This window comes from Chanos chanos, chromosome 1 (assembly GCF_902362185.1).
Source record: "Chanos chanos chromosome 1, fChaCha1.1, whole genome shotgun sequence".
NCBI lineage: Eukaryota > Metazoa > Chordata > Actinopteri > Gonorynchiformes > Chanidae > Chanos > Chanos chanos.
This window is the reverse complement of record NC_044495.1, coordinates 57,273,794-57,301,664: the sequence shown is the minus strand read 5'-3', so window position 1 is coordinate 57,301,664 and position 27,871 is coordinate 57,273,794. Positions and strand designations below refer to the sequence as shown.

Sequence of the window (27,871 nt, the reverse complement as noted above, 5' to 3'; positions counted from 1 at the left end):
ACGGAAAACTCTCCGATTTTGAGCAATTTAGGTCCGACTTTTGAAGTCATTCCAAATAATGGATTGTGCAAGTAAAAAAACTAGTATTTGTGTAATGGTAGGTTCCATTTGAACCTTTGCCGTTTTTTTTAGTTATTTTATCCAGTGTGGACTGGACAAAAGAGCGTGGACTTTTAAACCCCCCTCTGTCAGATACCAGTGATGAAAACACATGTGGCAAAGATGGTTACAAGGCACGTAAACCTTCATTCCAGACTGTTCTCTGTACTATGTTCACCCCCACCCCCTTTTATTCTGCTTCTGTTTTTGACACAGTGGTTCATGATTGCACCTCCCTCTGTCCACATCCTCATCTGTATCACAATCTTCTATCCTGTATCTTGTATCACAAACTTAGACACACACACACACACACACATACAAACATACAAACACATGCTCATGTCCAGAGTCTCTGTGTGAGTAATCTTCAGACGTGTGTTTGGGTGGTGTCAGGTGTGTGTGTGTGTGTTTGTGTTTGTGTGTGTGTGTGTGTGTGTGTGTGTGGGTGGCTGGGTGGGTGGGTGGTATCAGGGTCTTCAGTTCTGTGAATTCATCTGACCTTTGGACGCAGTCACTCAAACTTTACAGCAGTCGCTTACTCACACACACACCCTCACAGACATCTTTCATGTCACACACACACACACACACACGTCACACACCCTGTCATGTTCTTTTGGAAGTTTTGTCATGAACAAAACACCATGTTTATTCATTTCTCTGTGTGTGTGTGTGTGTGTGTGAGCGCACTGGACCGAAATCCAGGAGTGTATGATCTGACTCTACTCTCACATTTGTTTTTGTGTGTATGTGTGTGTGTGTGTGTGTGTGTGTGTGTGTGTGTGTGTGTGTGTGTGTGTGTGTGTGTGTGTTCGTGTGTGCGCACGCACCAGTATGTTCATTCATCCACTATTTTCCTGTGGACTTTTACCATTAGGCCTCTGCATAATGACACATAATGACCAGAAACAAGGGTACTTCCTCTAAGAATATTAGCACAGATGAACTGAGGACCACGCTTTATTTTATAGTCTGCTAATTACCAGGAATTAACCAGGAAATGAGATGGTAATAAAAACACAGTTATTAGGAAAGCGCCAAAAAAAAAACTGGATAGGAAGTACAACATTTTTTATGGTAAGTACATAGAAACATACTAGGAAACTAGATGTCAACAAAATATAGTTATTTGGAAAGTACCCATTAGAAATGCATAGTAAGCACTAAGTTATTATCTAGGAAGAACATGGAAACCTACTAGGGAACTAGATGGTTAGGGTTAGGGTTGTTGCCATCTAGTTTCCTATTAGGTTTTTATGTACTTATTAGGTAATTATTTAGTACTTCCTACCCTAATCAGGGATGGGCAGTATTTCAATTAAATGTATTTAAAATATGTATTTAATGACTTTTGACTATTTTCTAATTTGTATTTTGCTAGATAGAAAATAATCAGGTGTCATTTGTAACAAAATCCTTTGAGAGATTAAGTATTTTAAATGCACCAAATTCAATCAAATATGTCATTTTATTCTCAAGTAAGACAAGAACTTTCATCACCAGCCTTACTATAGGACTACTAACTGTAGGACTGCTAAATATAGCCTATCGCAGCCTTTGGCCCTGATGCAAGTAAATCACATGACACATCCTGCTGTGTCCAGTGCGCTTGTCATGAACCGTTTGTTTTCTTCATGACCAGTAACCCAGGGAAACACGCTGCTTTGGTGCTGGGTGCAAACTGCCTTGAGAGGCACTGGTTCTCAACTCCGGTCCTGGGGGGGCCCCCGCTGTCCTGCGCGTCTTTGTTTTAACTCTCCTGAGCTCAGGACTGACACGCCTGATTCCACCGATCAGTTCATCCTGAAGCCGTTGATTAAGCTCAATTAACTGTGATAATGGAGAATTAAAAGAAAGTTGTGTAGGACAGTGGGCCCTGACGTCTGGAGTTGAGAACCACCGCCTTAAGGTGAAGTATGTAGTAAAATAAATTGTCATTATTACGACAGCAGAATAGAGCAATTCGCAAACAGCTGTGCTCTAAAGCTTGTGAATTTACTTGCCAGTGGCATTCTAGCTAACGCCACAGGCATGCTCAGACAGCCTGGGACAGAGGCATCTTGTGGCTAGTCTTATGGAGGCCTTTGTTAGCGATAAATCAGGCTAGCTACTTTTTTTTTTTTTTTCCTAAGGACAAACTTATTTTCTAACAGCAGTTACTCCTCTCTAATAAATGCGTTGCACTTCTTCAAATGACTATTTGGAAAGTTAGAGATCTGGGAAACTAGTTTACTCCACTGTTGCACTTATTGTAAATTGCTCCTGAAAAAGGCATCTGCTAAATGCCTAACATAGTGTTCCAGATCATTCTGTATGTATTTTTGTGATTTCAAAAATACAAATTACTTGTATCTTAATTAAATTCATTTTCTCACACCAAGTATTTTGTATTTTAGTGTGATACATTAGATGAGCGAGTATTTGTAATTTGTAACGAGATACTTTTTGATGTATTTGTGCTCATCTCTGATCCTAATAACTACATTTTTATTACCATCTCGTTTCCTGTTTAATACTTGGTAAGTAACGGAATGTAAAATAAAACATTACCAAACCGAGATGCCTGCGTGAACTTCAATTCAAGGTTAACACTTTTAAGAAATTCTCACCCAGTTCCCTTAGTTTAACCTCATGTAAAGGTAACCTGTCACCCCCCCCTTGGACAGTTATGGATGTTGAATGTGGTAATATCTATAACACACTGAGACTAACTTCCAGATCTTTCTGTAGCCTGGATTACTGATAGAGAGAAATTAGCAGATTATCCTTCAGCTCAGACAGAGAGGCAGGAGAATTTGATTAAACATTAATTCATTCCAGCAAGAATTGATTGAGAGAGAGAGAGGGCTAGACATTCTTTTTGGAATTGTATAATCCAAATGATTTTTAGGCAAGGAGAAGTTTCATGATCATTAAAAAAAAAGAGAGATCTCTGAACTGAGGGTCTGTGTTAGTGATATTCTTATTTATTGATTTGTTTGTTTGTTTGTTTCAAACAGTTGGAAAAGGGTAAAAGAATGACGAATATCAAAGAGAAATAGGTTTGGGGACAAGACTGTAGGCAGGAAAAGATGAAGAGAAATTGGTGGATTTTTCAACCTGAACCTGAGAAGAGGAAGGTTAATTGAGGAATGGATTGAGGGGAAATAAGAACACGAATAAGAAATGAAATAGGACTGGGTGAAAGGAAGAAAAAGAAAAAAAAAAAAAGGTAAAACTTGTGAGAAACGCACTGGACAGATGTGTGTGAGTGTGCATGCGTGTGTGTGAATGAAAATGTGCTATGCCGTGTGGTTATGGGTAGTGTTTCATGTGCTCTGTTGTCTGATTTAATATATTCTATTTGTTGTGTTGTGGTATTGAACAGTGTAGTCTGGTGTGTTTTGCTTTACCGTGATATGCATTATTAATAAGTGATTCGCAACCTATGTAAGCAGTACACATGTAAAAGTAAAACAGGTTGTTCTGTAGCATACAGTGAAAAGACATAGCATTTCCCATGGCTGTTACAACTGTCTGTGGAATCACATAGCGGTCAGACGCCCAGCGTGTGTGTGTGTGTGTGTGTGTGTGTGTGTGTGCGTGTGCATGTGGTGTGTATCGTTTGATGTCAGGCCAACTTGCCTGTTTTATCCAAGGCTCCTTTACCCTTTTTTTTTTTTTTTATCTCCAACGATGCGTCACCTCATTTCCAATGACAGCCAAGTGCCTGGAAATGAGGTGTATTTCCTGCTTACTTTTCCCATTGTCTCCACACGTTTCCCATTTCCCGTTGTCTCTTTCTCCACAACCCTTCAGTTTTCTAGACCGCCTGCTGGGACGGAATATTTTGGGGACCCCCCCCCCCCCCCTCCTTCACCCCCTCCTTGCCTTTCGCCGTCTTATAATCCCCAGTCAGCCCCATGAAATCTGGACTGGACCCTCCTTCACACAGGTGTGTTTATTAAGAATACCCACGTGTAAAACGTGCAGGGGTACTAACGATTCAACTTCCTTTTCTGTCACAGAAAACGGTTGTAAATGGCATTGTCATTCAAATGAAAAGGAAATTACAAGAATGTAATCGTGGACTAAAGAAGGGCTAAAAATAGTTTTCAGAGTAGTACAAAAGATGAGGTTGACGCTTTTGCATTTTAATGAGATCTAAACTCTAAAACAAGGATGTTTATGCTAATTTATTACGTGTTGCCATGCAATCAGAGATAACACTCGTCTAGATAACTTCAGAACAAATACAGTTTACTGCTGCTGAGTTAAAAGGTGTCTAGTGATTGGTCAAAGAAATGAAGCAATGAGAAGGTGGAAAATGGTGTGTTTGTGTGTGTGTGTGTGTGTGTGTGTGTGTGTGTGTGTGTGTGTGTGTGTTTGTGTGTGTGTGTGTGTGTCTGTGATGACGAGGGGTGGGGGGGGGCTGCTTGTAGACTGAAATGAATCAGAGGGGAAGAGCTTAGCCACAAAAAGGAAGGAGAGAAAGAAATAGAAAAGATCTCAGCGAGAAGAAGTCTCTCTCTCTCTCTCTCTCTCTCTCTCTCTCTCCCCCCTCCTCTCCTGCCCTCTCTCTCCCGTGGGTGAATGCAGTTTACTGAAACAACATGTAATGACTAAGTGTAAATATACACCAGTGACCTTTCTGTCAGTACAGTAATACATCAGTTAGTGCTCAATGTGCTTTTGATAGAAATTAAGGTGCTCCTATATGCCTTCTAATGCAAGTCTAAGAAACAGAAGAAATACTAGAGGTCACCACTGACAAGGTGACATTTGAAAAGGAAAGGAGTAAAATCTACAATTTTTTTTCTTAAAAGATATAATAAAAAAAACTGGGTGTACAATAAAATTTGAGTGTAGAATGAAATACTAGGTTAATAATGCAGACGGTGGGATGTTGTAGTTGTCCTTTGTAGTTGTCCTCTCTGAGGTGATTGACTTCCTGTTCTCAGGGTGGGACAGGAAGTTTGAGGTGGACAGTGGTATTTGGAGAGGAAGTGGAGAGAGAGAGAGAGAGAGAGAGAGAGAGAGAGAGTGAAAGAGAGAGAGAAAGAGAGTGAAAGAGAGAGAGAGAACAAAAGAAAGGAAGAACCCTTAGAAACGGTGTGTGATGAACGCTCATGCATCTGCAAACTGTTCCACTGGCAGTGATGGAGCCCCGTCCCTTTATGACCCAGCGTCCTGGCAACAGCCATCCAATCAGCCAACAGGGACTCAGTCCTTGGTAACAACAGCGTGGGCCGACCCTTCACCCAGTCAGGTAAGTACATCAGGATCATTACCGTTTGTCAACCTAGAGTTTCTCCACAAATCAGATTTCACGTGGAAGCAAGTAGAAAGAAAACTTTTGTCCAACGGGTCTCCTCTTCTTTTTTTTTTTGTTCTTACAGGATTTCGGAGGCTTGTCCACTGGCCAGTGGGATTATTCTGATGGATATCCCATGATGCCAAGCGGCGGGGGTTCTGGCTTTGAGCAGCCAATGGCTTTGCCTGATCCATGTAAAACATACACGCAGCAGGGCGTGTATGGACAAGGAAGAGCAAGACACAGGAACAGGTGAGGTCTTATCAATATTGAATCAATACAGATTTATAATAGGCTTCCCAAGTATGAAATCTAATCTGTATGACATCCCAAAATAATCAATTTCACTATTCGTGTATTTATGAATCTGAAAAATCCAACGCGCCCTTAAAAGTGTCTTTGAACAAGAGATTTTCTAAGGATAGTAAAGTAGAGTTGGGTCTGGGGAAGGGGTGTAGTTCTGGATGAATTCTGTTGAATTCTGATGAATTTTTGAGCTGAGCGTTTGGAGTACTTGAAGCTCAGGTTCTTTTCCTGTGTTTTAACTCCTGTATCAACTCTCCCGATCACTACTCACAAGTAACGGTTTCCTGCGCAGTTACTATAGAAACAGAGGGAGTTCTGAGGTTGTGCCTTCAGCTGACATCGCTCAGGCTCCTGCCGCTGTAGCTGCTGCCATGGCAACAGCCACTGCCACGGCAACTGTCGCCATACAGGAGCACCAGACCCAAGAAATTACCGGACAGGTAACAGGAAAGAGGGGCTTGCTCACTTGTGAGGTCACTCACACACTCATTCCCTTACATGTTCACACACTCAAAAACTCACTGGGTGTGTCTCAAAATCTAGTGACGTACCAACATTGGCATCATATTAAATCATCAAATGGGCACCACCAACACAAAGGCCGTCCCCATTCTTAGGAACCTCAAATATGCTGCCTACTAAGGTATCTCATTTTGGCCAGATTTCAAGGCATTATTTGGACTGCCAAAATCCAGTCCAATAATGAGCTTTTGAAATTATTCGTTCAAAATGGCAGATGGAGGCAGTGAGGCACACAACGGGCGTCATCTTCAAATATAAGCTATTTCATCCAACGTAAGACCTTTTGTTTATTCTTTTTGTCATTCAAGTGTACAGATGGTATTTTATTTATGATTTTAGTCATGTCTATAGTCATCAAACCGCCAGCTAACTAACTTGTTAGCTTAGCTAGCTAGCACTAGGTTATTACGATCCTTTTGCAAAACTCATTAGCTGGGTGACTGTAGCTAACCATCCCAGCTATGTGGGGTAGTCTTGCATTACAGCTAGAATTATAGGGATTCATTAAAGCTCCTACAACTGCCATTGAAAATGATAAGAACAAGTTCCATGGCTATTATACTTTGTAATGTGCTGAGAGGAGTAAAGACCAGTTGCATGCAAGGGGGCGGGAAGGATTTGGTGATGTAATCGCTGTCTGACTAGAGCATTTCAATAAGCCGTCTTCGAAGGTTCCATTTCAGTTAAAATGCTGCCTCTGTTGTCTGCAGGGAGCAAGACCACTCACTTGGTTTCGAGACTCGCCCACTGTTTCAGTCAGTCACCCAACAAATCACTCACTGTCTACACTCACAAACACACTCATTCTCTCATTAATTGTTTCCCCGACAGACTTACTCATTCAATCTTTCCTGTTTCGACTAAGTCAGGTTGTAACTCTGGTGGGTATATTTCATATTCCTTGGCAGGGGGAATCTCTCATAGAATTGCAGAGCATCTCGACAGCGCAAAGGATTTCTCAGTTATGCGTTTTTCCCCTCATTCCTAAAACTCAAAGCCCTATTTCCAAAACTGTAACCGCATTTCTCACAATGTTATACCACATAGGCTATACCAAAAGGCAAACCAGGCTATAGGATAAGGATAAGTATAAGGATGTTTTTGACTGTCATTCCAGAACATGTTATTCATGAAAGGCCACAAAATGGTGTACTGAAAGCAAAATGATTCACTGTCGTTTGTGAAACGTAATGTCACCATAGTTACATTAAAAAAACAAAACAAACAAAAGCACTCAAAAGGTAGTGACGAGAATCCTCTGCACTACGGAACACTGAAATGACCACTGGGCCCCTAGCGTCTGATTGGTCATCCACTGTCTTCTTCTCTGTTAGACCACGACGCTTCACCCACGTCACAGCCGATGCGTTGCCTTCCAAGGCCCACATGGAACAATGTTCTTGCACGCTGCAACCACCCCTGACAAGTCTCGACCATGGCGTCCTCACAACCAGCATGCGTCCAAATGCCTCCAGAAAAGACATCTGAACACAGAGCTGGTGACTGGACACCTTCCACTCCCACACTGAGAAGAATTCCCCAGCTGGGTTGAGGGAAAGCACCGGTAGTAGGAACTCCATTGACATTTGCTGGTGGTGAACAAGCCATTTCCTGACAAGACTGGAGTGGTGAAACCTGACGCTGTCCCAAATCATAACGTCGTGAAGCAAGCTAGGACTCACCGCTCCTCTGTCATTCTGAGGAACGAGAGTATTATAAACCCCTCCTCCTAAAGAAATCAAGAAGACAGACTGTGTTGGAGGGTCCAGCGGTTGGAACAGGGTGCATTCTACCACGGTCTGATTTTCCAACACACATTGTTATGTTAGCCCCATGCAAGATCCCCGGCACATCCGCTGGTCACTCAGCGAACTACGATGTTCTTGTAGCGTCGTCTGACTTTGTTCGGGTGGAATCCTGCCTCCCCCGTACGAGCGCGTGTGGCGCGTCACTGGTTTCCAGTTCCATCGCGCAATGATTTATGCCACAGACATTTATGACACAGACTGTGTCGTTGAGTGAGAAAATTTACACAGCCAACGGACAAAAGAACAGGCTATTTTTGACCGCTGCGTTATGGTCAAAGAAGAACGGCCCCTACGCAACAAGAAGTTGTGTTTCGTGTTTTTCAACATGCGCGTTAGCATGTGCATTTGTGTGAACACATCGAGAAATCAGATGGCGGCATAGCCAACCGTATTAACGGCGTGAGGTTTTGAGACGCCGTTTTGAGAATGAGTTTACATGTGTCTGGGGATTGTTTCTGAGCGAATGAGGCAAACCGCAACACTGATGAGTCTGATGAGGACAGATGACGACGAAGCTATTGCTTTGCTAAGCGTGTTCCAGTGCAGCCGTGCTCACCCACACCCATATTTCCTTCACGAGTTCAGCGCGAGGGCCTCTGTGTCATAAAGTCACTGACCTTACTGATGAGACAGCGATATAAAATTTTGAGTTAGACTTCAACCGTAGCAAATACCAATACCACCCCCTACTGGTGACCAGAGGAACTGCTTCACATCAGTGTTTAGCTGATGAGTGCAGTAGTTTAAGTTTAAGTTTAAGACTTTATTTGTCATATGTAGGTTAACGCAGGGTCAACGGTACAATGAAATATGTGAGACGAGAGAAACAGGTCAACTCAGCAATAAGAGCACACTAGTCGTAAGAATAAGAGTACAGTAAGGGATTTCAATAAATAAAGAGTAAGACACTAAGGAGTAGAATAGAGCAAAATAGGGGATTTAAAAAATAAGAGTAGGAGAATACAGCAACTGAGTACATCAGAGACACCACGAAGACATTTCTGTGAGGCATTCATGTGATGGCTGTTTGATACGCTTAATAACTTCAGTCTTGTTAGTATTTGCGTAGCTTTAGAAGAAGAGGACACACGGTAAAGCGTATGTGTTGCATTCTGACATTCTCCAAATGCCTACTAGTGGTTTAAATGAAACCTGCTCTATTTTTTTCTTTTTTATGTAAACGTGCGTTTCAGGTCAGCGGGGCTGGACCGTACAGCACACAGTTTGTGCATCACTCAGATTTAGGGTATCCTCTCGATGTGCCTCCGTTTGGAATGGAACCATCCGCAGAGGCCATGTACTCCCCTCAGGGTCAAAGGTTAACCAAGCTCCCAGGGCTGCAACGACCTCCCAGACATCAGCAGGGTGTCAAGAGGTCATATGATTCATTCAGCGAGGTAATAAACCCCTGTGTAATGCTAACGGAAGTTACACATTTCGAAAAAAAAAACATCCGTTATGCATATTCTCTCTCTCTCTCTCTCTCTCTCTCTCTCACTCCTTAACAGGGGTATGGCGCTGATTCATATGGCCCAAATCCGGATCCTTACCTTAGACACGGCCAACAGTATTTTCCCCTTAGACCTCAACAAGCTAACAGCCATTCCTCTTACCAAGGATTTCAAATATCTGCCCAGTCGGAACAAGCCAACCTGAGACCCTATCCTTACACGCCAAGGGAGTTCAGTCAGGTATGATTAAGTCTCAAACGATCGGCCTATTAGTTATAGAGAACTGTTTATTAGTAGGGTCAGAGCAGGGTCAGTTTCTGTTATGTCAGTTAATTATGACTTTACATAGTGAAGATAATGAATATTTTGAACTTCAGAAGAGCCTTGGAATGTACATTACTCAGAGCTGTGAAGTTTAGTAAAGATTATTATGAAACATTAGTTTGATAGTTGGGGGGTGTGTGTGTGTGTGTGTGTGTGTGTGTGTGTGTGTGTGTGTGTGTGTGTGTGTGTGTGTGTGTGTGCGTGCGCATGTGCGTGTTAGGATGGCCAACACTGTAACGGACAGGCCGACATCTTGCTGAATGTAGGGAGTGCAGGACATCTCTATGGTACACACAGCCAGGGCTCAGCCAATGGGGTAAGAGAACAATGCAAGATATACATTCAGTCAGATATTGTCTATACGCACAGGCACACAGTTCTGACCAAATCTCCGTCTCTGTCTGTCTTTTTCTCTGTCTCACCTACTCCTGCCCTCTCAGCCTGGCAGGCCATCGCCTGGCTACTCTAATTCTCTGTTGCCAGGCAACCCCATCACTCCCATACCTCCTGGAAACTTCGTGACAACGTACTTCTCCCCCAGTCATCCAGTCAAACTGCCTTTTGTGCCAGATGTCAAACCAAACATCAACAGTTTGCAAACTGCGCCCCCTACAGGTAATACCACGGAATGACAAAATGTGCTCAGACCAAACAGTGACCCCACAGATGAGCTCTATATAGCAGTTAGCTTGATCGGCTTCACTTCTACAATAAACCGTCCGGTAAAATGAATAGACAGATGACAGCTGATGCTGCTATGTAATTCCCTGATACTGCAGTGGTAACTCGTCAGTCACTGACCTGTTAGAGTGTTTGATTTTCGTCTGTCTCACTAGTCCTGTGAAAGAAAGGAGGTTGAAAAGAGGGAAAAGGTGATTTTGATCTCTAGATCAGAGATGCTTTTGTCTGCCCCCGATCTACACTCCGGTGACCTCTTAATACCCTGTTATGACCAACACTAATCATGCGCTGATAATGTAAAGGTAACCATGGCGGCGATGACCTGCGGCTGACCTTTCCCGTGCGCAACGGGGTGATAATGGAACCTTTCCGTTTGGAACACAACCTAACGATCAGTAAACATGGCTTCCTACTCCAGCACTCCCTCTATAAAACACTCCAAACCAGGTTTGTCTCATATACCATAGGATCTCTCTTTCCCTCTCTCTCTCTCTCTCTCTCTCTCTCTCTCACACACACACACACACACACACAGGCACACACACAGACTGTCTGTCTGTCTGTCTGTCTGTCTGTCTGTCTAGCTATGTATCTATCTATCTCTCAAGCTTCACTTGGTCTTTTCTGTGTGTAAAAAGTTTGTGATAGTGTCTGTTAAATCCCTCTGCATTAGACCCGACCTGGACCTGCAGTTTAAGTGCTTCCACCACGAAGACCGACAGATGAACACTAACTGGCCAGCCACAATACAGGTGTGTGTGTGTGCGTGTGTGTGTGTGCGCGCGCGCATTTGTATGTGTCTGTTGGAGTGTATTAATGTGAGTTTGTGATTATATAAGTGTGTGTGCGTGCATGTGTGTTTGTGGTGTGCACCTCTGTGTATGTATATTTTGTTGAGTATGTGTGTGTGTGTGTGTATTTGTGTGTATGTTTTTGACTGAATTAATGTGAGTTTTTGATTATGTGTGTGTGTGTTTTAGAATGTATTAATTTGTGATTGTGTGTGTGTGTGTGTGTGTGCGTGCGTGCGTGCGTGCGTGCGTGCACAGGTCAGTGTGAATGCCACACCCCTCTCCATTCCACAAGATGACAAATGGACATCCCATAAACCCTTTCACCTCAAGCATCTGTGTCAGCCAGGACACAACATCATTCAGATCTTTGTCTCTGCCTGCTGCTGTGTAAGTACTGTACACTGCTCGTGCTGCGTGTGTGTGTGTGTGTGTGTGTGAAACAGGCCTAAATTGTCATCTACTAAGCATGAGAGCTGTGTTTTCATTGAAAGGACTTGATTAGTCTCTCTCTCTCTCTCTCTCTCTCTCTCTCTCTCTCTCCAGTCTCACCTGTTTGTCCTGCAGTTGGTCCACAGACCATCTCTGCAGAGCGTTCTTCAGGGTCTAATGAAGGGGAAACTGCTACCAGTTGATCACTGCATGACTAAAAGTAAACCACTGATCAATAACATCACTCACCCTATAAAGAATGACTCAGTGTGTCGCACCAAAAATAATTATCTCCTGTAAGTAATCAGTTTGATCGGTAATAGATCAGCTGGATCTATAACATGTTAAGGCCACTGTCAGAAACACTGTGTCAATATCAGACTCCGGGTGTTGAATTAATACCTAAATTAAATACCTGAAATAACGGAATGGTTGGAATGGGAGTGGATATGAGCACAGGTAATTATACTGAAGTAAAATTGAGTTCAATCACCCAGTGGTGTAGACCATATGCCACTTCAGTAATTCTGAATGTCTCTGTTTCTGTCTCTGTCTCTGTCTCTCTCTCTGTCTCTGTCTCTCTCTCTCTCTCTCTCTATCTCTCTCTCTCTCTCTCTCTCTCTCTCTCACACACACACACTGCCTCAGTAAAGATGAATTTCAACATTGAGGCCGTCTCAGGAGCCCAGGGGCTGAGTGGTGAAGACGGCGTGAAGCAGACAGCAGTGAAGGTGTCTCTTCAGTGTCCCATTACGTATCAGCCAATCCAGATTCCAGCACGGGGCCTTGACTGCCGCCACATCCAGGTCAGCTATGGAAAGAGTGCAAAGGTCATCGCGCTATCGGAACTGATACTGGAGCTTTATTCAACAGTGACTCACCAGATCCACAGTCTACTGTCACGGACAGTAAACCTTACCGTACAATATGCAAATACTGCCGGGATATTCAAAATAGATGTTATATACATGAATACAAAGGTTCTTTGGGGAATTTATAAAGCACATCCTACATCAATCTTTCTCCCTCTTTCTCTCTCTCTCTCTGTCTCTATCGCTCTCTCTAGTGTTTTGATCTTGAATCTTACCTTCAGTTGAACTGTGAGAGAGAAACTTGGCGTTGTCCTGTTTGCAAGTAAGTTTCTCTCCAGCTTGCCTTTCTGACGGAGCGTGTTTCCATAAACAAGCATAGCTCCATAAACTGCAGTGCATTATCGAAACTGAGGTGGACTGAGATCTGTAAGACCTTTTGTGTATGGCAGTTTATGTGCACGAGACGGAGTACATTTTGTACGTGAACTTTCGACGTTCATCTTTGACCTTTCCTTTTTTTCCCCCCAGTAAAACAACCTCAATTGAACAACTTGAAGTGGATCAGTACATTTTAGCCATTGTCGTCTACCTCCAAAAGTAAGATTTTTCTTCACTGAGGATATAATAAAATACTTCTTTGGGCTCATTTAATTCAAGACTGATGCTCTATCATCCAATTATAATCATTGCTATCTACTCTCTTTCTCTAAATTGTGTCTATAAATAATGATAGATTATGAAGAAATGGGTCAGAATAAATTAGATTAAGGGGTATAGTGACATTATTCAGATGATTTTGAAGCTCCATTATGTATCTGGAATGTGTAGTCTCATAGACTAACATTGACTGAAATTTGAAAAAATTATTAATGTTCATGTTTTGTGTAGTACGCCAAGCTCTTAAACTTTCTCCCCCCCCCCTCTCTGTTTTGTACAGTTCTGACTATGAAGAAATCAGCATAGAGGCTGGCTGTTACTGGAAACCACAGCCCATTAAACCGGATCTACACATTAAAGACGAAGCAGAGGGACCTACATTTAAACGCTGCCGCACCCTAAGCCCCGGTCACATGATCCCACCCAGCGTCATGGAGATGATTGCATCACTCGGCCCCGCCCTCCCGCCATACTCTTCCCTGCCAGCAGGGGGTAACATCAGCAAAGCAGAATTTGTGGCAGGTACAAAGTGGAAAAGAAAGAAAGAAAGAAAGAAAGAAAGAAAGAAAGAAGGGATATCATTTTCAACACAAACTCAAACCAGAGATTATTTTAATGCTCTAAAGTAATATATGAAATAGTGTAGGCCAGGAATGGGGCGCGGGGGGGGGGGGCTGTTAAATGTTATATTTATACTGTTGACAGAAGACAGAGAGCTCCTCAGGTAGGTGGTGAGGTCATATAAATGTAGGTTTAAAAATAGACCCAGAGAGAGAGAGAGAGAGAGAGAGGAGGTTGTGGGGTTCAGCTCCGTGTGAGTCTGGCTCCTTGAGCCTCCTGCTCCTGCCAAGAACTAAACACACATACACTGAACATCTCATTTATACTGTGTGTGTGTGTGTGTGTGTGTGTGTTTGAAAGGGTCTCTCTTGTGTAAATGCCAATAGATGGTAGTGTTACCTGCTATGTGACTGCATATCCTTTTTCCTCTTTTCTCCGTTGGGTAAAGTTAGTCGGCTTTCACTTTCAGAGTTCCCTAACAACCCTGGAACAACAGTGAAAAGAGAATTTTCCTCCGTGACAACCTGCTCATCCTACCAATCCGAACCCTCCGGCGACCCAGTCCCCCCTAACAAACTAAGGAGGCACTCCCTCTCTCTACCGGTATGGGTCGAATCCTCCGGTCATTACCTCACTGGTTCTAAGGTGTCTTCTATCGTTGCATCAGATTACGCAACGAGACGAATTATTTGTAATCAATATGATTCAATCAGTAACGGCAACTGTGGAGTAACGTCTCGCGTCTCCAACCGTGGAAGACACCGTAGAACCAATGGTGACTTCACTGGTCCTACGACGTCTCCTCTGTCGCATCCAACTGCACAGCAAGACTAATTATTTAATCAAAATGATTGAATCAGTATCAGTTGTAGCTGTGGGGGTAACTGCTCATTTCTGTCCATTTTCTTTCGAGATGAGGCATCCTAGCCATGTAGAATCCCACAATGCTTTGCTGCACCATCAGGGCCTATCCACCCGCTTGAACCGCGATGGATCAGGAGAGTCCCGACTGACTCCAGGTCCCTCTGAAAAACCCAGGCTACATAACCCAACGCGCTCGGATCTCCCGAGTCCATCAGGGTCCGAGGCGTCCAACTCTACCCTTCCCGTAAGTGGAGATATTGACCCCTCCTTATTAGCCAATCAGCTTTGATTGTTGTTTCCTGTTCGCGATCGATGACTACTAAGCCTATCTGGTATGGAGTTTTTAAAACTATCCTGTGTAAATTCCTCAAAGAGCGATTTTGCCTGAAGGAGGATTTCTTTGTTACCTGAGGACTTCCTTTGTGCACACCTCACACGCACAGAAATAAACCCTATTGGTTCTAAGGGCTGTCAATCTACCCTCTGTATAAGGGAGCGTCTGCAGTTTAAAGTTATATCAATACAAGGAAGCTTTCAGGCAGAATCCGCTGTAACCCTGGGCTTTCTTTACATCCGTGGCTCATTGTTAGACAAGCTCCCTCATTTCTGAGCTTTCTTAAAGATAGAAATGAATGCACCTCCGAACCGATGTAGTCTTGCAGACAAACGTTCAAGAGCATGAATGAAAAACTGGGAAGAACAGAGAATAGAAAGACTGGATCATATATAACAGTATGGATTGAGATGATGTTTGATGGATGAGAAGGTGACAGTGTTTGGCCGGGGAAATGTAATGGGTTGAGTCACTGAGCCTCATCCCTTGTTCCTTCTCTCTCTGAACTGTTGAGTGCTTTTAGTGCGTCTGTCTTTTTTGAGCACGGGTAATTTATCTGAAATGTTCCCTGTTCCACCACCCCAGTAACTCTCTCTCTCTCTCTCTCTCTCTCTCTCTCTCTCTCTCTCTCTCGCGCGCGCGGACGCGTGCTCTCTCTCTCTCTCTCTCCCTCCCTCTCTTTTATCTCTCCCTCTCTTTCTCTCTCTCTCTCTCTCTCTCGCGCGCTCTTTCACCCTCCCTCTCTTTTATCTCTCCCTCTCTCTCTCTCTCTCTCTCTCTCACCCTCCCTCTCTTTTATCTCTCCCTCTCTTTCTCTCTCTCTCTTTCTCTCTCGCTCTCTCTCTCTCTCTCTCGCGCGGACGCGTGCTCTCTCTCTCTCCCTCCCTCTCTTTTATCTCTCCCTCTCTTTCTCTCTCTCTCTCTTTTATCTCTCCCTCTCTTTCTCTCTCTCTCTCTCGCGCGCTCTTTCTCTGTCTCTCTCTCTCTCACTCTCTCTCTCAGTTGCTTCCTGGTTTGCCTCACTCAGACGAACTGCTCCCATTTCTCAACTCTATGGAAGATCCGAACAGCGGCAGCAGCGTTGACCTCCTTGCCCTCTTTGAGAGGAACTGAACTTTCGAGAGTAACTTTCCTCTCTACATCCTTCGCCCCCCCTTCTGCTCATTTTCACACAGCTCTCCTGCTCCTGCTCCTCCTCCTCCTCCTCCTCCCTCGCTGTATCATCTACTGTGACTCATCACCAGTGGGGCTATGGAAAAAAACCACATACTCTATTCAAGGAAACTGCCTCCTGCTTTCAGCCCAGCTCACGAAGAAAATGAATCATCTCTCTCAGTCAAAACAATGACTGTTCGCAAATATTGTACTGTTATTTGTTTACTTTTTTTTTTTTTAGTGGCCTAGAATATTTAATATTTAAGGTTCTAGAATATTTAAAGTTTCCTTTTTATTCTGTCTCTCAACATTGCTTTGGTCTGAATGCATTGTTTCATATTCTCTTTATGTCTCTTTAAGGACCTTTGAGACAACACAGGGTAAAGATATGCAGGAAAGACCTACTCTGCTAAGAAAATACAACTTTACCTCAGTTTCTAATGGATGTGGGTGTCGTTACTATGTTCATAAAGTAACTGGTTTTACAAAACAGGTTTTGTTTTGGTCTTCTTTTTTTTTTTTTTTTTTGGTTTGTTTGTTTAATTTCAGAGCATACTTAACAGAAACACAGTAGTAATCAGCAATCACTTTGAACTACTTCACTCTTCGTGTTAAGTAACCAAGTCAGTGGATCAATGTGCAGTGTGAACAAGGGTTGAATTGAATACGACTGATATTGGGAAAAATAAACAGAGCAGTTGGTTCTCTAGTCCAAGCTTTAAATGTATTTTTATTGGTTAGTTTTCTAAATCGACTGACTTCCAGGTTTCAGCATATTGACTAGCTCTTTGATGATGCAGATCCGAAATGGCGAGGATATGTAATATCTCGATGAAATATAAGACCAGTCGCCACACGAATATGTTTGAGTTTGACGGCATTGACGAGTCCAGTATTTCTATTCGGCGTGTAGAAAGAGACAATAAAGGAATGTTAAACTTCACAATAATCAATACGATATATTTATACCTTTACATTTTATTCATATCGTTTTTTTTCTCCCTATGGTATACACTCAGTTTACCTAAGGTCCATCTGTTTATGAACTGAAAAGTATAAACAAAAGAATGAAACCCCTCAGCATTCTCAGTGAAAATTCAAAAAGCGTGAAGTAGTCCCAGTTTAGTGTATCTCTCTCGAAAGGAAAAAAAACAAACTTCTGTCTATGAGGCTTATTTGTGTAAATGTAAAAGATGAAACAGACCTCTTGATCGATGATAAAGTGGAAGTTTTATATTCAAAAGGAGCACGATGACTATCGTGCAGCTCACATGGATAGTGGATGCTACTGCATCTAGAAACATTTGTGTAGAGTCATTATGACATGTCTCCCAATCTCAACTGATTCTTGCAACTTGACTGAAATTTTCTAATACTGACAATATTGCATAAGGAGCATGCACTTGCAGGGAAAGTAAAAATAAATAAATAAATAGATAAATAAATAAATAAAGTGCTATGAGTGATGATAACAATAAAAAAAATTAAATATTACATGCAACTTGGCTGTAATTTTCTGCATTGCAAGCTAACATACGCAACCTGCTCAACATTGCGTCGACTCGCAATTAGTTAGCAGCAGCGGCAACGTCGTCAAATATGTTATCGCTATGGTTACCCAAACATAAACAGTCAAGGAATGCTGCTTTGTCTTAAAGGAGAAATCCCTTTTCACCTGAAATCACCCCCTCCCAATAGAACATGATTTGCTTGTCTGCACTAAGGCAATGAGAGAGAATAATGTGCGATGTGTGTATTTAAATACTCCATATAATGTATCACGGTATCGTAAGCTAACTGTACAATGATGTTATCATGTCATAGATCTTGGGTCTGTAACAACTTGGTAACACACTTTGATGTCCCTGTAACCTGCATTATAAAGTGGAATGTGGCCAGGAAAACCCCCTTTCTCTCCCAGCCCTACCAATGTGAACTGATTGGTGAACATAAGAGTCACGAGTTGTCGACAGTAGCCTAGATCTGCAGGAACTCTATGAGTAAGGTGACGATCACTGTAAATCAGATCAGTCTCCTTGTTTTCTTGGTATCTCGGAATAGCTCCGACTTGGAACGGAGTTCATAACTATTAAACAGAAATTCCCATCACTTAAAGAAATACTAGAGAAGTCGTGGTAGGCCGCAGCATACAGTGACTAAGTACTGGCGCTCAGTGGATGTACAAGGTTTTTTGTGAGTGTTTATATTATGGTGAGTTGTTAGGTTGTTGGCAAAGAATGCTCCTATAAATCCTTCACTATCTTCTCTTTGCTCCATTTCCTATATATAGTGTCTGAAACTTCGGTAAATATAACTTCCAGTTAGATGTACCACCCGTTAGCTCAAGGCCTAATTGAAATACGTTAACGAGTTACCAATTTCATATTAAATGCGAGCTGCAGAACAAATTTGATCCAATGGGTGTCACAAGCGTCTTTTTAAATGTCAAAATTAGCTGTAAACTGGGGACTGACGATATATATGAGTAATTAATTACTCATTACGTTTTGAAACTCAAATGCCATCAGCTTTGAAATACGGGAACCAAACTTTCATATCACAATAGTAAAATCAGTAAATAAGTAAAATGTCTTGACTATATCCTATAATATCCTGCTATGTAACATCCCAAAAAGACAAAACCTTGGTGAACCAGAATGAACATCGACTAATATTCACTAACCACATCCGGGGACGAATAACAGTCTTTTATACTTACTTGGTACACATAGAATACACATTTTAAAGATGCCCGCATCTTGCTTGAATCCATGCTTCAAGCCGACGTTTCATGCATGTTTGGTTTCATCAAAGCGAACTAGGACATGTGCCATCACCAGCCCCCATACTTTACGCAACACTGCACTAACACAATAACATATAGTTCCATATGACCGTTGGGACAGAAGGCTTGCTTTACATACTTAATACAGAATACAAACGTAGTCTCTAATGGATGCTCAGCGTCACTGGGTTAACGTCCTTAAGGCAGCCCTTTGTATTTTTGTGGTTACCCTTGTAAACGATTTAAATGATTGAATGATATTGAGCCATACACACATTTACTCTGAATAAAAACTGATAAAGTAGGTAAAACTACTGTCGCCCATATACTGGGACCAGTCCTACGTCACCGATTGTTAACATTTTAAAACTTAACTACACGGCCCTCTGATAAATCAGATCCATAATTTTCACTTCTAATCACAATTTAGTAGTCTAAACGCCAAAATCATGTGGAATTTTCTCATCTGGATCCAAGCAGTTCTTTTCTCCCTCATCCAGTCTCCCTCCCTCCTATATTCAACTGATAAACCAGTAAACTGACTGATAAACGAATGAACGAATGTATTGAACATCGCTAATTGATTATTCATGAAATAATTTCCACCTTGTTCGTACATGAAAAACTCTCTCAGTGTTGGGCACATAACCCTGTGTTAAAAGCTTCTGCGCATGGATCCATACTACTATTTTTGATGCAGAATTGACGATAACAACAACACTAACAAACAAATGCCATTTCAGAGCGAGAATAACACGACTCAGTGCCGAATGTCTTCAGTGTCTGCATAACTCTAAACACTCTTCTTGTCGTCCAGTCTGCACATTAGAGGAGCAGTAGTCGGTTTCAAAATGTCTTGAACTATAGATTTCATGCAATTGGTCAGTAGCTATGTCAATCACGGGCACACCTTCCAAATTAGTTTTGCCGAATGGCGAGGTAGTGACGTAAAAGCTGAATTGACCTTTCATTCGCTAATTCAATTGTCGCTCAAGACGTCTGAACGGTCTCATTGGATAAATTTGTTTTAAAGACATCCTTCTCTGGCCATTATATGTCCCAGTCTGTACCCTCCGGCCTTTCTCCCGTTCTAATCTTTCCAAGGCGTGCCGACGAGACAAAGGGGGTCCGATCATTCCAACTTTTGGCATCATTTAGTCCGTAATCCTTGGAACTACAGCTATGGCAAACCCAAAAGTTTTTTTTGATCTCACTGCAGACGGCAAGCCCGTTGGCAGGGTTATCATGGAGGTACGTGTACCATCTTACTTTTGCAACCTTGCTTTTAAGTTATATAATGACTTGACAGTCAAGTGGTAGAAAAAAAACAGAAGTAACTTCAGAATTTTTCCACCCGGATGTGTGGCGCGGTTTGCGGCTGTCCAATCAACTTCTGAAGCTTTTGTACAGCTCGAAGTCCTTTTTTCCGTCTCACGAGGCTAGCTGCGGCTCACTGTGTACACCCGCTAAGTGCACATGTGCACCGTTTATTCGATTAATTAATTAAATTCAACTTACAATTAATATCGTTTTTACTGTAACGTACTGCATCACAAAGCTCACAACTGGCTGCTTTATTTTATGTTTTAAACACATCTATAATTTATATTTAAGCATCTTGCATGCTAGTTCAAATGTGCTTTTTGGGTCCACCTGCACAGATGGCACACCGTGCTCTAAAGGGCAAGTCGGCTTGAACAAACCTGGCGGCTCTCCAGATTTCTCTTCTGGAGTAGCCATATCGGGTTTGAAGTTTAATTTCTTGCTCAATCTCAGTCATGCACAACGTGGCGTGGAGAACAGCCAGTGTAATTCCGAATGGTGAAATCTAGTTTTTCAGTCATTGCTACTGGGCGGCATCAAATGTGCAGTAAAATGTCGTTTCATAACCAAAGTTATGTACTGATTGCAGCACTGCAAATGAGGTTAACTACCCGTTAATTCGCCTAGTCAATACGAGTTCGGTTAGCTAGCTAACTCATTGGTTTCAACGGTTGTAGTTTGGCCCTAGAGCAGTGATTGTCGGCAAACAACCCGATTTTGCTTCTTATGTCAATATGGTACATTTACCTACCGTCTAACATTGTGAAGCTGTTTGCTAGCGTATTGTAGCTGTCTTTATCCTGCTTTGTGTAAGCTTAGCGAGACTGCATCGGTTAGAAGTGATGTAAGAAGTAATTTACTTAGCACTACCGGCAAGAATAATCGCACAACTAATTTGATATTCTTTTAGGGTCCAGTTTTTGGTCCAACGCTTTTGTTGGCCACAGCTAGCTATCTAGATGTCAATTTTTGGTTGTATTTGCTATGCGGTGTGGTGCACAGAGGCCGCTTCTCTTTGTTGCGGAGCTCGAGCTTCGCTAAGATGACTTCCTACTCGAGTTTAAATCCGATTAGAGTTAACTAACAAGGGATAGAAATGTATGACCATTCGCATCCCGTACTTTATTTTGACAAAAAAATGCGTTAAAGAATTGCGAGGAATGAATCGATAACTTGGCCAACATTAGCATCCTCCCGCCCATCGGTCATGAATGGAACATGTTCCAGAAAGTTCTCGTCGTATAAGGTTAGATAGGGGGATGGGTAAATGCGAAACGTCTAACTGACGCGGCTAAGATTTTAAATGATTTTTTTTAATAAAGTGCAATTCGCGCAAGAGTGGAGAAGATTACTACTGTTATAAATTTGGTGATCTTATGAAGTCGAGGAATATAAAGCGTTTTTTTTTGTTGTTTGTCCAGTAAACCTCATGGATCCTCAAGTGACCAATTATGATATTGAATTCTGGACAAGTCGGTCGTAATCATAACACTTAAGCCAATATTAAAAATCGGGACGATTAACATAACGGCGAGGAAAATAAGCAGTAATCATTAACGAAAACTTATAAGCCAAAGTTCAAGCACGTGGGCCGCGACATAGCCTATCCCTGACGGTGAAATAATGCGTTCTGGAATTCTTATCTGCACTGTCGTGTGTTTTTGACACATTGTGCATCGCTGTGTACCCTAAACGTTACGTCCTTGTGAGAAATCTCTCGGTTCACTAACTTTTTTTTTTTTTTTTTTTATTTATTTTGCTTCCTCATTTGACACCACGCAACAGTCACACCCTGTCTGCTTAGCTGAACGCTTGTGCATCCTCCTAGCGTAATGTTAGCGCTGCGCTCATAGAGCGCGCGCACGCTAAAAAAGCAGGTGTGCATTCCTCTGCTATGCAGCTGCCCGCGCACATTGCGCGCACTCGTCTTTTCTCGTCTCGCCCTTACTGTGCGTTGATTAATGGCGCCCCCCCCCCTTCTCTTCCTGTCCCTCATACTGTACATGCTGTAGTTGTAAATCGTGCCCCCCACCAACCCCCACACACACATCCCTCTGCCCATTCTGACCCCCAAGTGTCTAGAATGGATATCAATACATTATACAATTTCATTTTAATTTTGTGGTTATCAAACCTTTTTGTTAAATGCTAACTTCCCCCCCTTCCCTTGCTTTATAAACAGCTGAGACCTGATGTCGTCCCCAAAACTGCAGGTGAGTTTGTCCAGCTTGTCCTTCATTCTTACCAGTTGTGGGTTTTTTTTTTTTTTTTTTTTCTGAAGAACAAAAATGTATTGCTTTGTTTCTTTTTTTTTTTTTTTTCCCATTCTTTCACTGGTGTTTTGTAGCCATTCGTCATATATCTTTTTGCTTTTATTTTCATGCAGAGAACTTCCTCCAGCTGTGCACTGGTGAGAAAGGCTTTGGCTATAAGGGCTCCACGTTCCACCGCGTCATCCCCGGCTTCATGTGTCAGGTCCGTGGCACCTCGTCATGCCGACGATGGGCACTCCAAAGATGGTTCTGAGCGTGTGTGTGTGTGTGTGTGTGTATGGGTGTTTTTCTAAATGCTATAATAGTGTGTGTATTAAGATCTCAAAACTGAGGGGGCATGTTTAGGGTCAAAGTTTCCTTTGACCGTTCAGTCAAGCTGAAATTTTCTCATGCGCTCATTGCCTAAGCACGTTTGAGATGGCAAAGACACAGGTTCCAAAGGGTAATTTTTCTGGTTTATGATTTGATTTACCGTGCATGTTTTATTTTATTTATGTGGGTTTTTTTGTTTGTTTGTGTTTTTTTTTTTCTTTAAATCTGTCATTTAGGGTGGTGACTTCACAAACCACAATGGAACTGGTGGCAAGTCCATCTATGGCAACAAGTTTGCGGATGAGAATTTCACCCTAAAGCACACTGGTTCCGGCATTCTGTCCATGGCCAACGCTGGTCCCAACACCAACGGTTCTCAGTTCTTCATCTGCACAGCACAGACTTCATGGTGAGTGACAGACTGTGTGTGTGTGTACACAAACATCCTCACCATACATTTAGAGTGGAGTGGGATGGCAGTTCAGAAATGTTTGTTTTCTCAAGGGGGAAAATGGAGTACTCCAGCACTGTTAATGTGGATGAAATGATGCATAATTTGGTTTGTAGTCCTCTGAACGCTTTCTCTTGCAGTTACCCTTGACGTCTTTGGTGTACTAATATACTTGTCAAATCCAGTGAGTTATTTTGTAAATATTTAATGGAAAAAAAAAAAACGCGTCTGCGCTTCCTGGAATTCATACCAAATGTCTTGCGTCGGAATCAGGTTTCACAGACATGGATTAGAACTGCTTCTGGTCTAAATGATATATTGATTGAAAAGTTGCATTCTTGACTGAGTGTACACACACACACACAGCGGGCTGAAATGTATAATCTCAGTCAGCACTAGGGGCTCTGATGTATAGTTGAAATGACTGGTCTCAAAGGAGCCCAGCACACAACACTAGAATGTGTCCTGGTCTTCTAGAAGGTCCCACTCGTAGGGTTTTCAGTTGGTGAGCCTTCAAGGTGACCTTGGCTTGACTTCTTCTATCTACAGGTTGGACGGTAAGCACGTCGTGTTCGGTAAGGTGGTGGAGGGCTTGGATGTGATCAAGACGGTGGAGGGCTACGGCTCCAACAGCGGCCAGACCAAAGCCAAGATCGTCATCGCCGACTGCGGCAAGCTGTAGATGCCTTCCTTCCGCAAACCCCCCCCCCCCCCCGACGCCCCAGAAAATCTTCTAGACCTCCCCACTAACATCCCATTGTACTTGCTCATCTTTCCCTTCTCTGGCCTGTCCCCCATACCTTCAAACAACATTCCTGTCCATGGAGTTTGTTTTATACTTAACATCCATGCCTCACCCCCTGCCCTCCGGCCCCCCCTAGTCTGTCCCTTTTTGACATAAGTTGCCTTTTTGGTATTTGTGTTTTGTTTTTTTTTTTTCATTTACAAATGAGGCAAGAGAAATTTGTCAGTGGAAAAAAAAAAAAAAAATGTATGAAAATCTGAAATAAAAGTGGGACAACGACCTGTTTTGGTTTTTGGGTTTTTTTTTTCCCCCCGCCTCTAGACCAAACTCGGGCATATAACGCCTTTTGCTTGAAGCATTTGACACTGGGTTTTGCTCTCTCTCTCTCTCTCTCTCTCACAGCTCACTTGCTCAGAAGGACCGATGGATGCGACCTATTGCCTCAAGTCACACCTGCAATGTTTGAACACAACTACATTATTTTGGCTTTTTGAATGGCTAACCTTTCTGACTGAGAGAACACCATTAGGCTTGACTAGATTTTGGTACAGTGTGACAGAGGAAACATAAGCTTTAACTTGCGCAGGTGGTTCACGGACTGAAACCTTAGACGTGAAGTCGTAAGATGCCAGAGTACAGTTGGCCTGATTTGGAATGTAACACTATCTCCGGAGACCGCAGTACGAGGGACAGTTTGCCATGTGTCACAGTTTAAAACTCTGATCCACTTTATGGAGAAGAATCCCATGCATACGCCTCAAATTATTCTCTTTTTAATACCAGCAGAAAGCTGCTTTTTTTTAATGTAGATGTCTTAGATGAGGGGGAAAAATGTATTTGGTGTCAGCTAATTTTTCTCTCATTGGGTGTCATCTTGGGAGACAAGTTAATAAACCATACAAACTTTGTTCATTTCTCTTGGTATGGGGAAATGTCATATACCCTTAGACCCCAGAGGATTCTTAGTCTTTCAAATCAATTTGTGAAAGAATTTGACACTTTCCTTTTCTGGTCAGACGCTCATCTTGGATTGATGCCAAATCCCCCTGCCCGATTCATTATTAATATTTCATTTTATACAAACATGGTAATTCTGTTCATGATTTTGTGCTAATGGGATTTTGGATTATGCTAGGAGAGGCTAGGCAGACAAGAGGGTGATAACCACTCAAAGTGGAGAGTTGTTATACACACTGTGCTCAGTAGAGGGCAATGTTGTATTACAAGTAGCCAAGTTTCAGTTAAACTGCAACTGCAGTGTACTGTCAACTTAACGGGTTGAGTGTCAAAGTGAAGGCTAGTCCATAAATTATTCTCTGTGCAAACAACAAAAAACAAAGAGCCTGGAATAAGAGACACTTCTCATCACTTAGAATACTGGGATATCTTGTCAGAAAATCTAAATCAATGCTGTCGTTATATATATATATATATTACAATTATGAATATTATTTTGATCTTAAACTAAAACTTACAAATATACACACATTGGCTTGCCAGCGTAGTCCTATAGGAAACTAGAATAAATGAATAAGCTCCTCCCACAGTCATTCCTATATGATCCATATGATTAAAGCCTGGCTTTTGAGTTAACTTTTTTAGAAATACAGTGATTTAATTTACAGTCGATGGGGACGGGTGTGAACTATTCAGTAAAGAATTCTGTTCCGATCCAGGTCAAGTGCTTGCTTTTGCTTTCAGTAAAAAAAAAAAAAAAAACTTAATCCATCTCCCGTTTTATTGTACCCTGCGCTGACACGGTTTCTGGGCGGCCGAACTCTTGCGAGACTGTCGCGCGGTCCTGCGGCTTTTCTGTCGTTTTGGCTGACAGGTTCCCTGACCCCGCGGGCTTTCTGGCTGAGAGCGGCAGGTGAGGCCGGCCGTACAGTCGCAGCGTTCCAGGTTTCGACGGGATTTGGAGCGTCCGCGTAAGAGACAGGTTTCTCCCTGAGCGGGCACCCTCTGACACCTTTTCCCGGTCAGATACCGGGCACAGCAGAGGCCCTCCTCACAGTCACTGGATCTCACGCACGGAGCCATCTCAGGCACTGTAAACAACACACAGACTGTGTTATCTCCTTATTCAAAGTAAGAGCAAACCCCCTTTCAGCTGAGTGTGTTAACTGAGTACAGTGACACACATAAAAGTCTTCAAGCTTCAAAAATTAATATTTATGCACTTTTTTTTTGTCCCTGGATTTATTTTTTTCCTATTGACAAATTAGAGCAGAAGTACTCGGCTCTGTTCCTTGAATCCAAATTTGGTCCTTTCTTCCTGGTTAACTGACCAATCAATGCAGCTAATGGGCCACGGAGTCTTCAGGCCTAATTCTTTGTTTAAGGGATAATCGACAAGTTCAGACCTTTTATTTTAAACAGCAGACGGTGAAAACTATCAAAGGGTTTGTTCTGATATTAATCTGACAAGAGATTTACAGCCTACAGCAGTCAGAGTGCATACTTTTCTTTTTAAACCTCTATGACATTGCAATAAGCTGTTAAGCATTATTGTCCTTTAGAACCTGTTTGTTTATTTGTTTGTTTGTTTTTTCAGCACATTTAGTAATATTTGATGGTGATACAGTATCACGGTACAGAGTTAATGTGAGATTCTAAGGTTTCTTATGTATGAATTCAGCTGTATTATGTGGAGATTTAAGTATAGTGTAACAATACATGTAAATATTCTCTCTCTCTCTCGCTCGCTCTCACTCTCTCTGTCTGGCTATCTGTATATCTCTCTCCCCCTCCTCACCTTTCTGTTTGTTTCTTGACTGTTGTGGCAACTGTCTGCTGTTATTAGCATTGTGTTCTGCCTTCTTTGGGACACTCCATTCGTCTGCCTGTAAAGAAAATGATTGAACTCAGAACAGGAATATTTGTGAATAAGGATTGCTGGAAAAAAAAAAAAAAAGCAGGATACCAATGAGCTTGTCACAACTAAGATAAACTTTTTGACATCGGCATGATATAGATTCTGAGTAGCACCTTTTTCAAGATTTACTTACTTACTTATTGAATGGAGAATCAGTTGCCTTTTTGCATTTAGCCTAAATATCTTAGACTACTGTATGGACGCTAACATAATCATGAACAACTCACTACAAAAAAAAAAAACCCAGAGTAAGAGGTCTACTAAGAGTGGCCCACTAACGAGTGTGTTAGGCCAGTCCTGACAACTACAGTTCTTTCTCTTACCCACCTGACTAACAGCCGCGCGGCGACCAGATGGTCTCCCCATGGCATTCTGGACGTTAACGTCTACTGTTTCTCTGTGCGCCTGAACTTCAGAGGTCTGCAAAGACAACTGCAAAATTCAGATTAAGAGTTATCTGAGGAAGTGTGTGTTTCGTACCTTGCATTTACTCTGACATCAAATAATTTAGTTAATTGTGTGGTATTTAACTGAATTATCGCTATTACACTTGTGCAATAACATGAATATATCATTATCAGTCAAATGGATTTATTTTAAACCCAAAACGAATATCGCAAAACAAGTGCGTAAAGGCACCGATATCAGTGTCCCTTGCATCCTTACCTGCCGAGAGTCAATAAACTCTTTGGGTAATCGAATGACGTTAGTGTCCAAGCAGTAGGCAGGTGAAACTAAACACAACATGTACAAAATAAACGGCCACATCACGTGCTAAATTCAGATTTAAAAAGTATGGAGTGTAAACACTCTTATCTCCAACAAATAGGCTTTGATTCGCTTGGAACGTCGAAGTAGCCGTCTTCGCTCGCTGTAGCTCGCTCCAAGCGTTGTGCGTCCTCTCTCAAATGCGGTAACCTTCTCTGTTTAGGCTACCTGGTCAAACGCAAGGCCGTTTTTATATGTGTTGCTTCGGTGTTATGTCAAGCCCTAATAAAGCCCACACACATTCAT

At 42.3% G+C, this 27,871-nt stretch overlaps 2 protein-coding genes across 2 annotated transcripts; both read left to right on the top strand.

Moving 5' to 3' along the window:
- Window positions 1-5,200: 5,200 nt before the first annotated feature.
- Window positions 5,201-16,051, top strand: LOC115805445 (zinc finger MIZ domain-containing protein 2-like). Its single transcript, XM_030766031.1, has 14 exons — window positions 5,201-5,350; window positions 5,481-5,647; window positions 5,976-6,141; window positions 9,225-9,428; window positions 10,247-10,421; window positions 10,790-10,934; window positions 11,161-11,239; window positions 11,537-11,668; window positions 11,825-11,930; window positions 12,359-12,516; window positions 12,777-12,844; window positions 13,051-13,119; window positions 13,460-13,701; window positions 15,966-16,051. The coding sequence occupies exons 1-14, from the start codon at window positions 5,201-5,203 to the stop codon at window positions 16,049-16,051; spliced, it is 1,947 nt and encodes a 648-aa protein (XP_030621891.1).
- Window positions 16,052-19,942: 3,891 nt separating this feature from the next.
- ppiaa (peptidylprolyl isomerase Aa (cyclophilin A)) lies at window positions 19,943-24,263 on the top strand. The gene is made up of 5 exons (XM_030768078.1): window positions 19,943-20,129; window positions 22,384-22,414; window positions 22,588-22,676; window positions 23,023-23,195; window positions 23,787-24,263. The coding sequence occupies exons 1-5, from the start codon at window positions 20,061-20,063 to the stop codon at window positions 23,917-23,919; spliced, it is 495 nt and encodes a 164-aa protein (XP_030623938.1). The 5' UTR covers window positions 19,943-20,060; the 3' UTR covers window positions 23,920-24,263.
- Window positions 24,264-27,871: the final 3,608 nt, after the last annotated feature.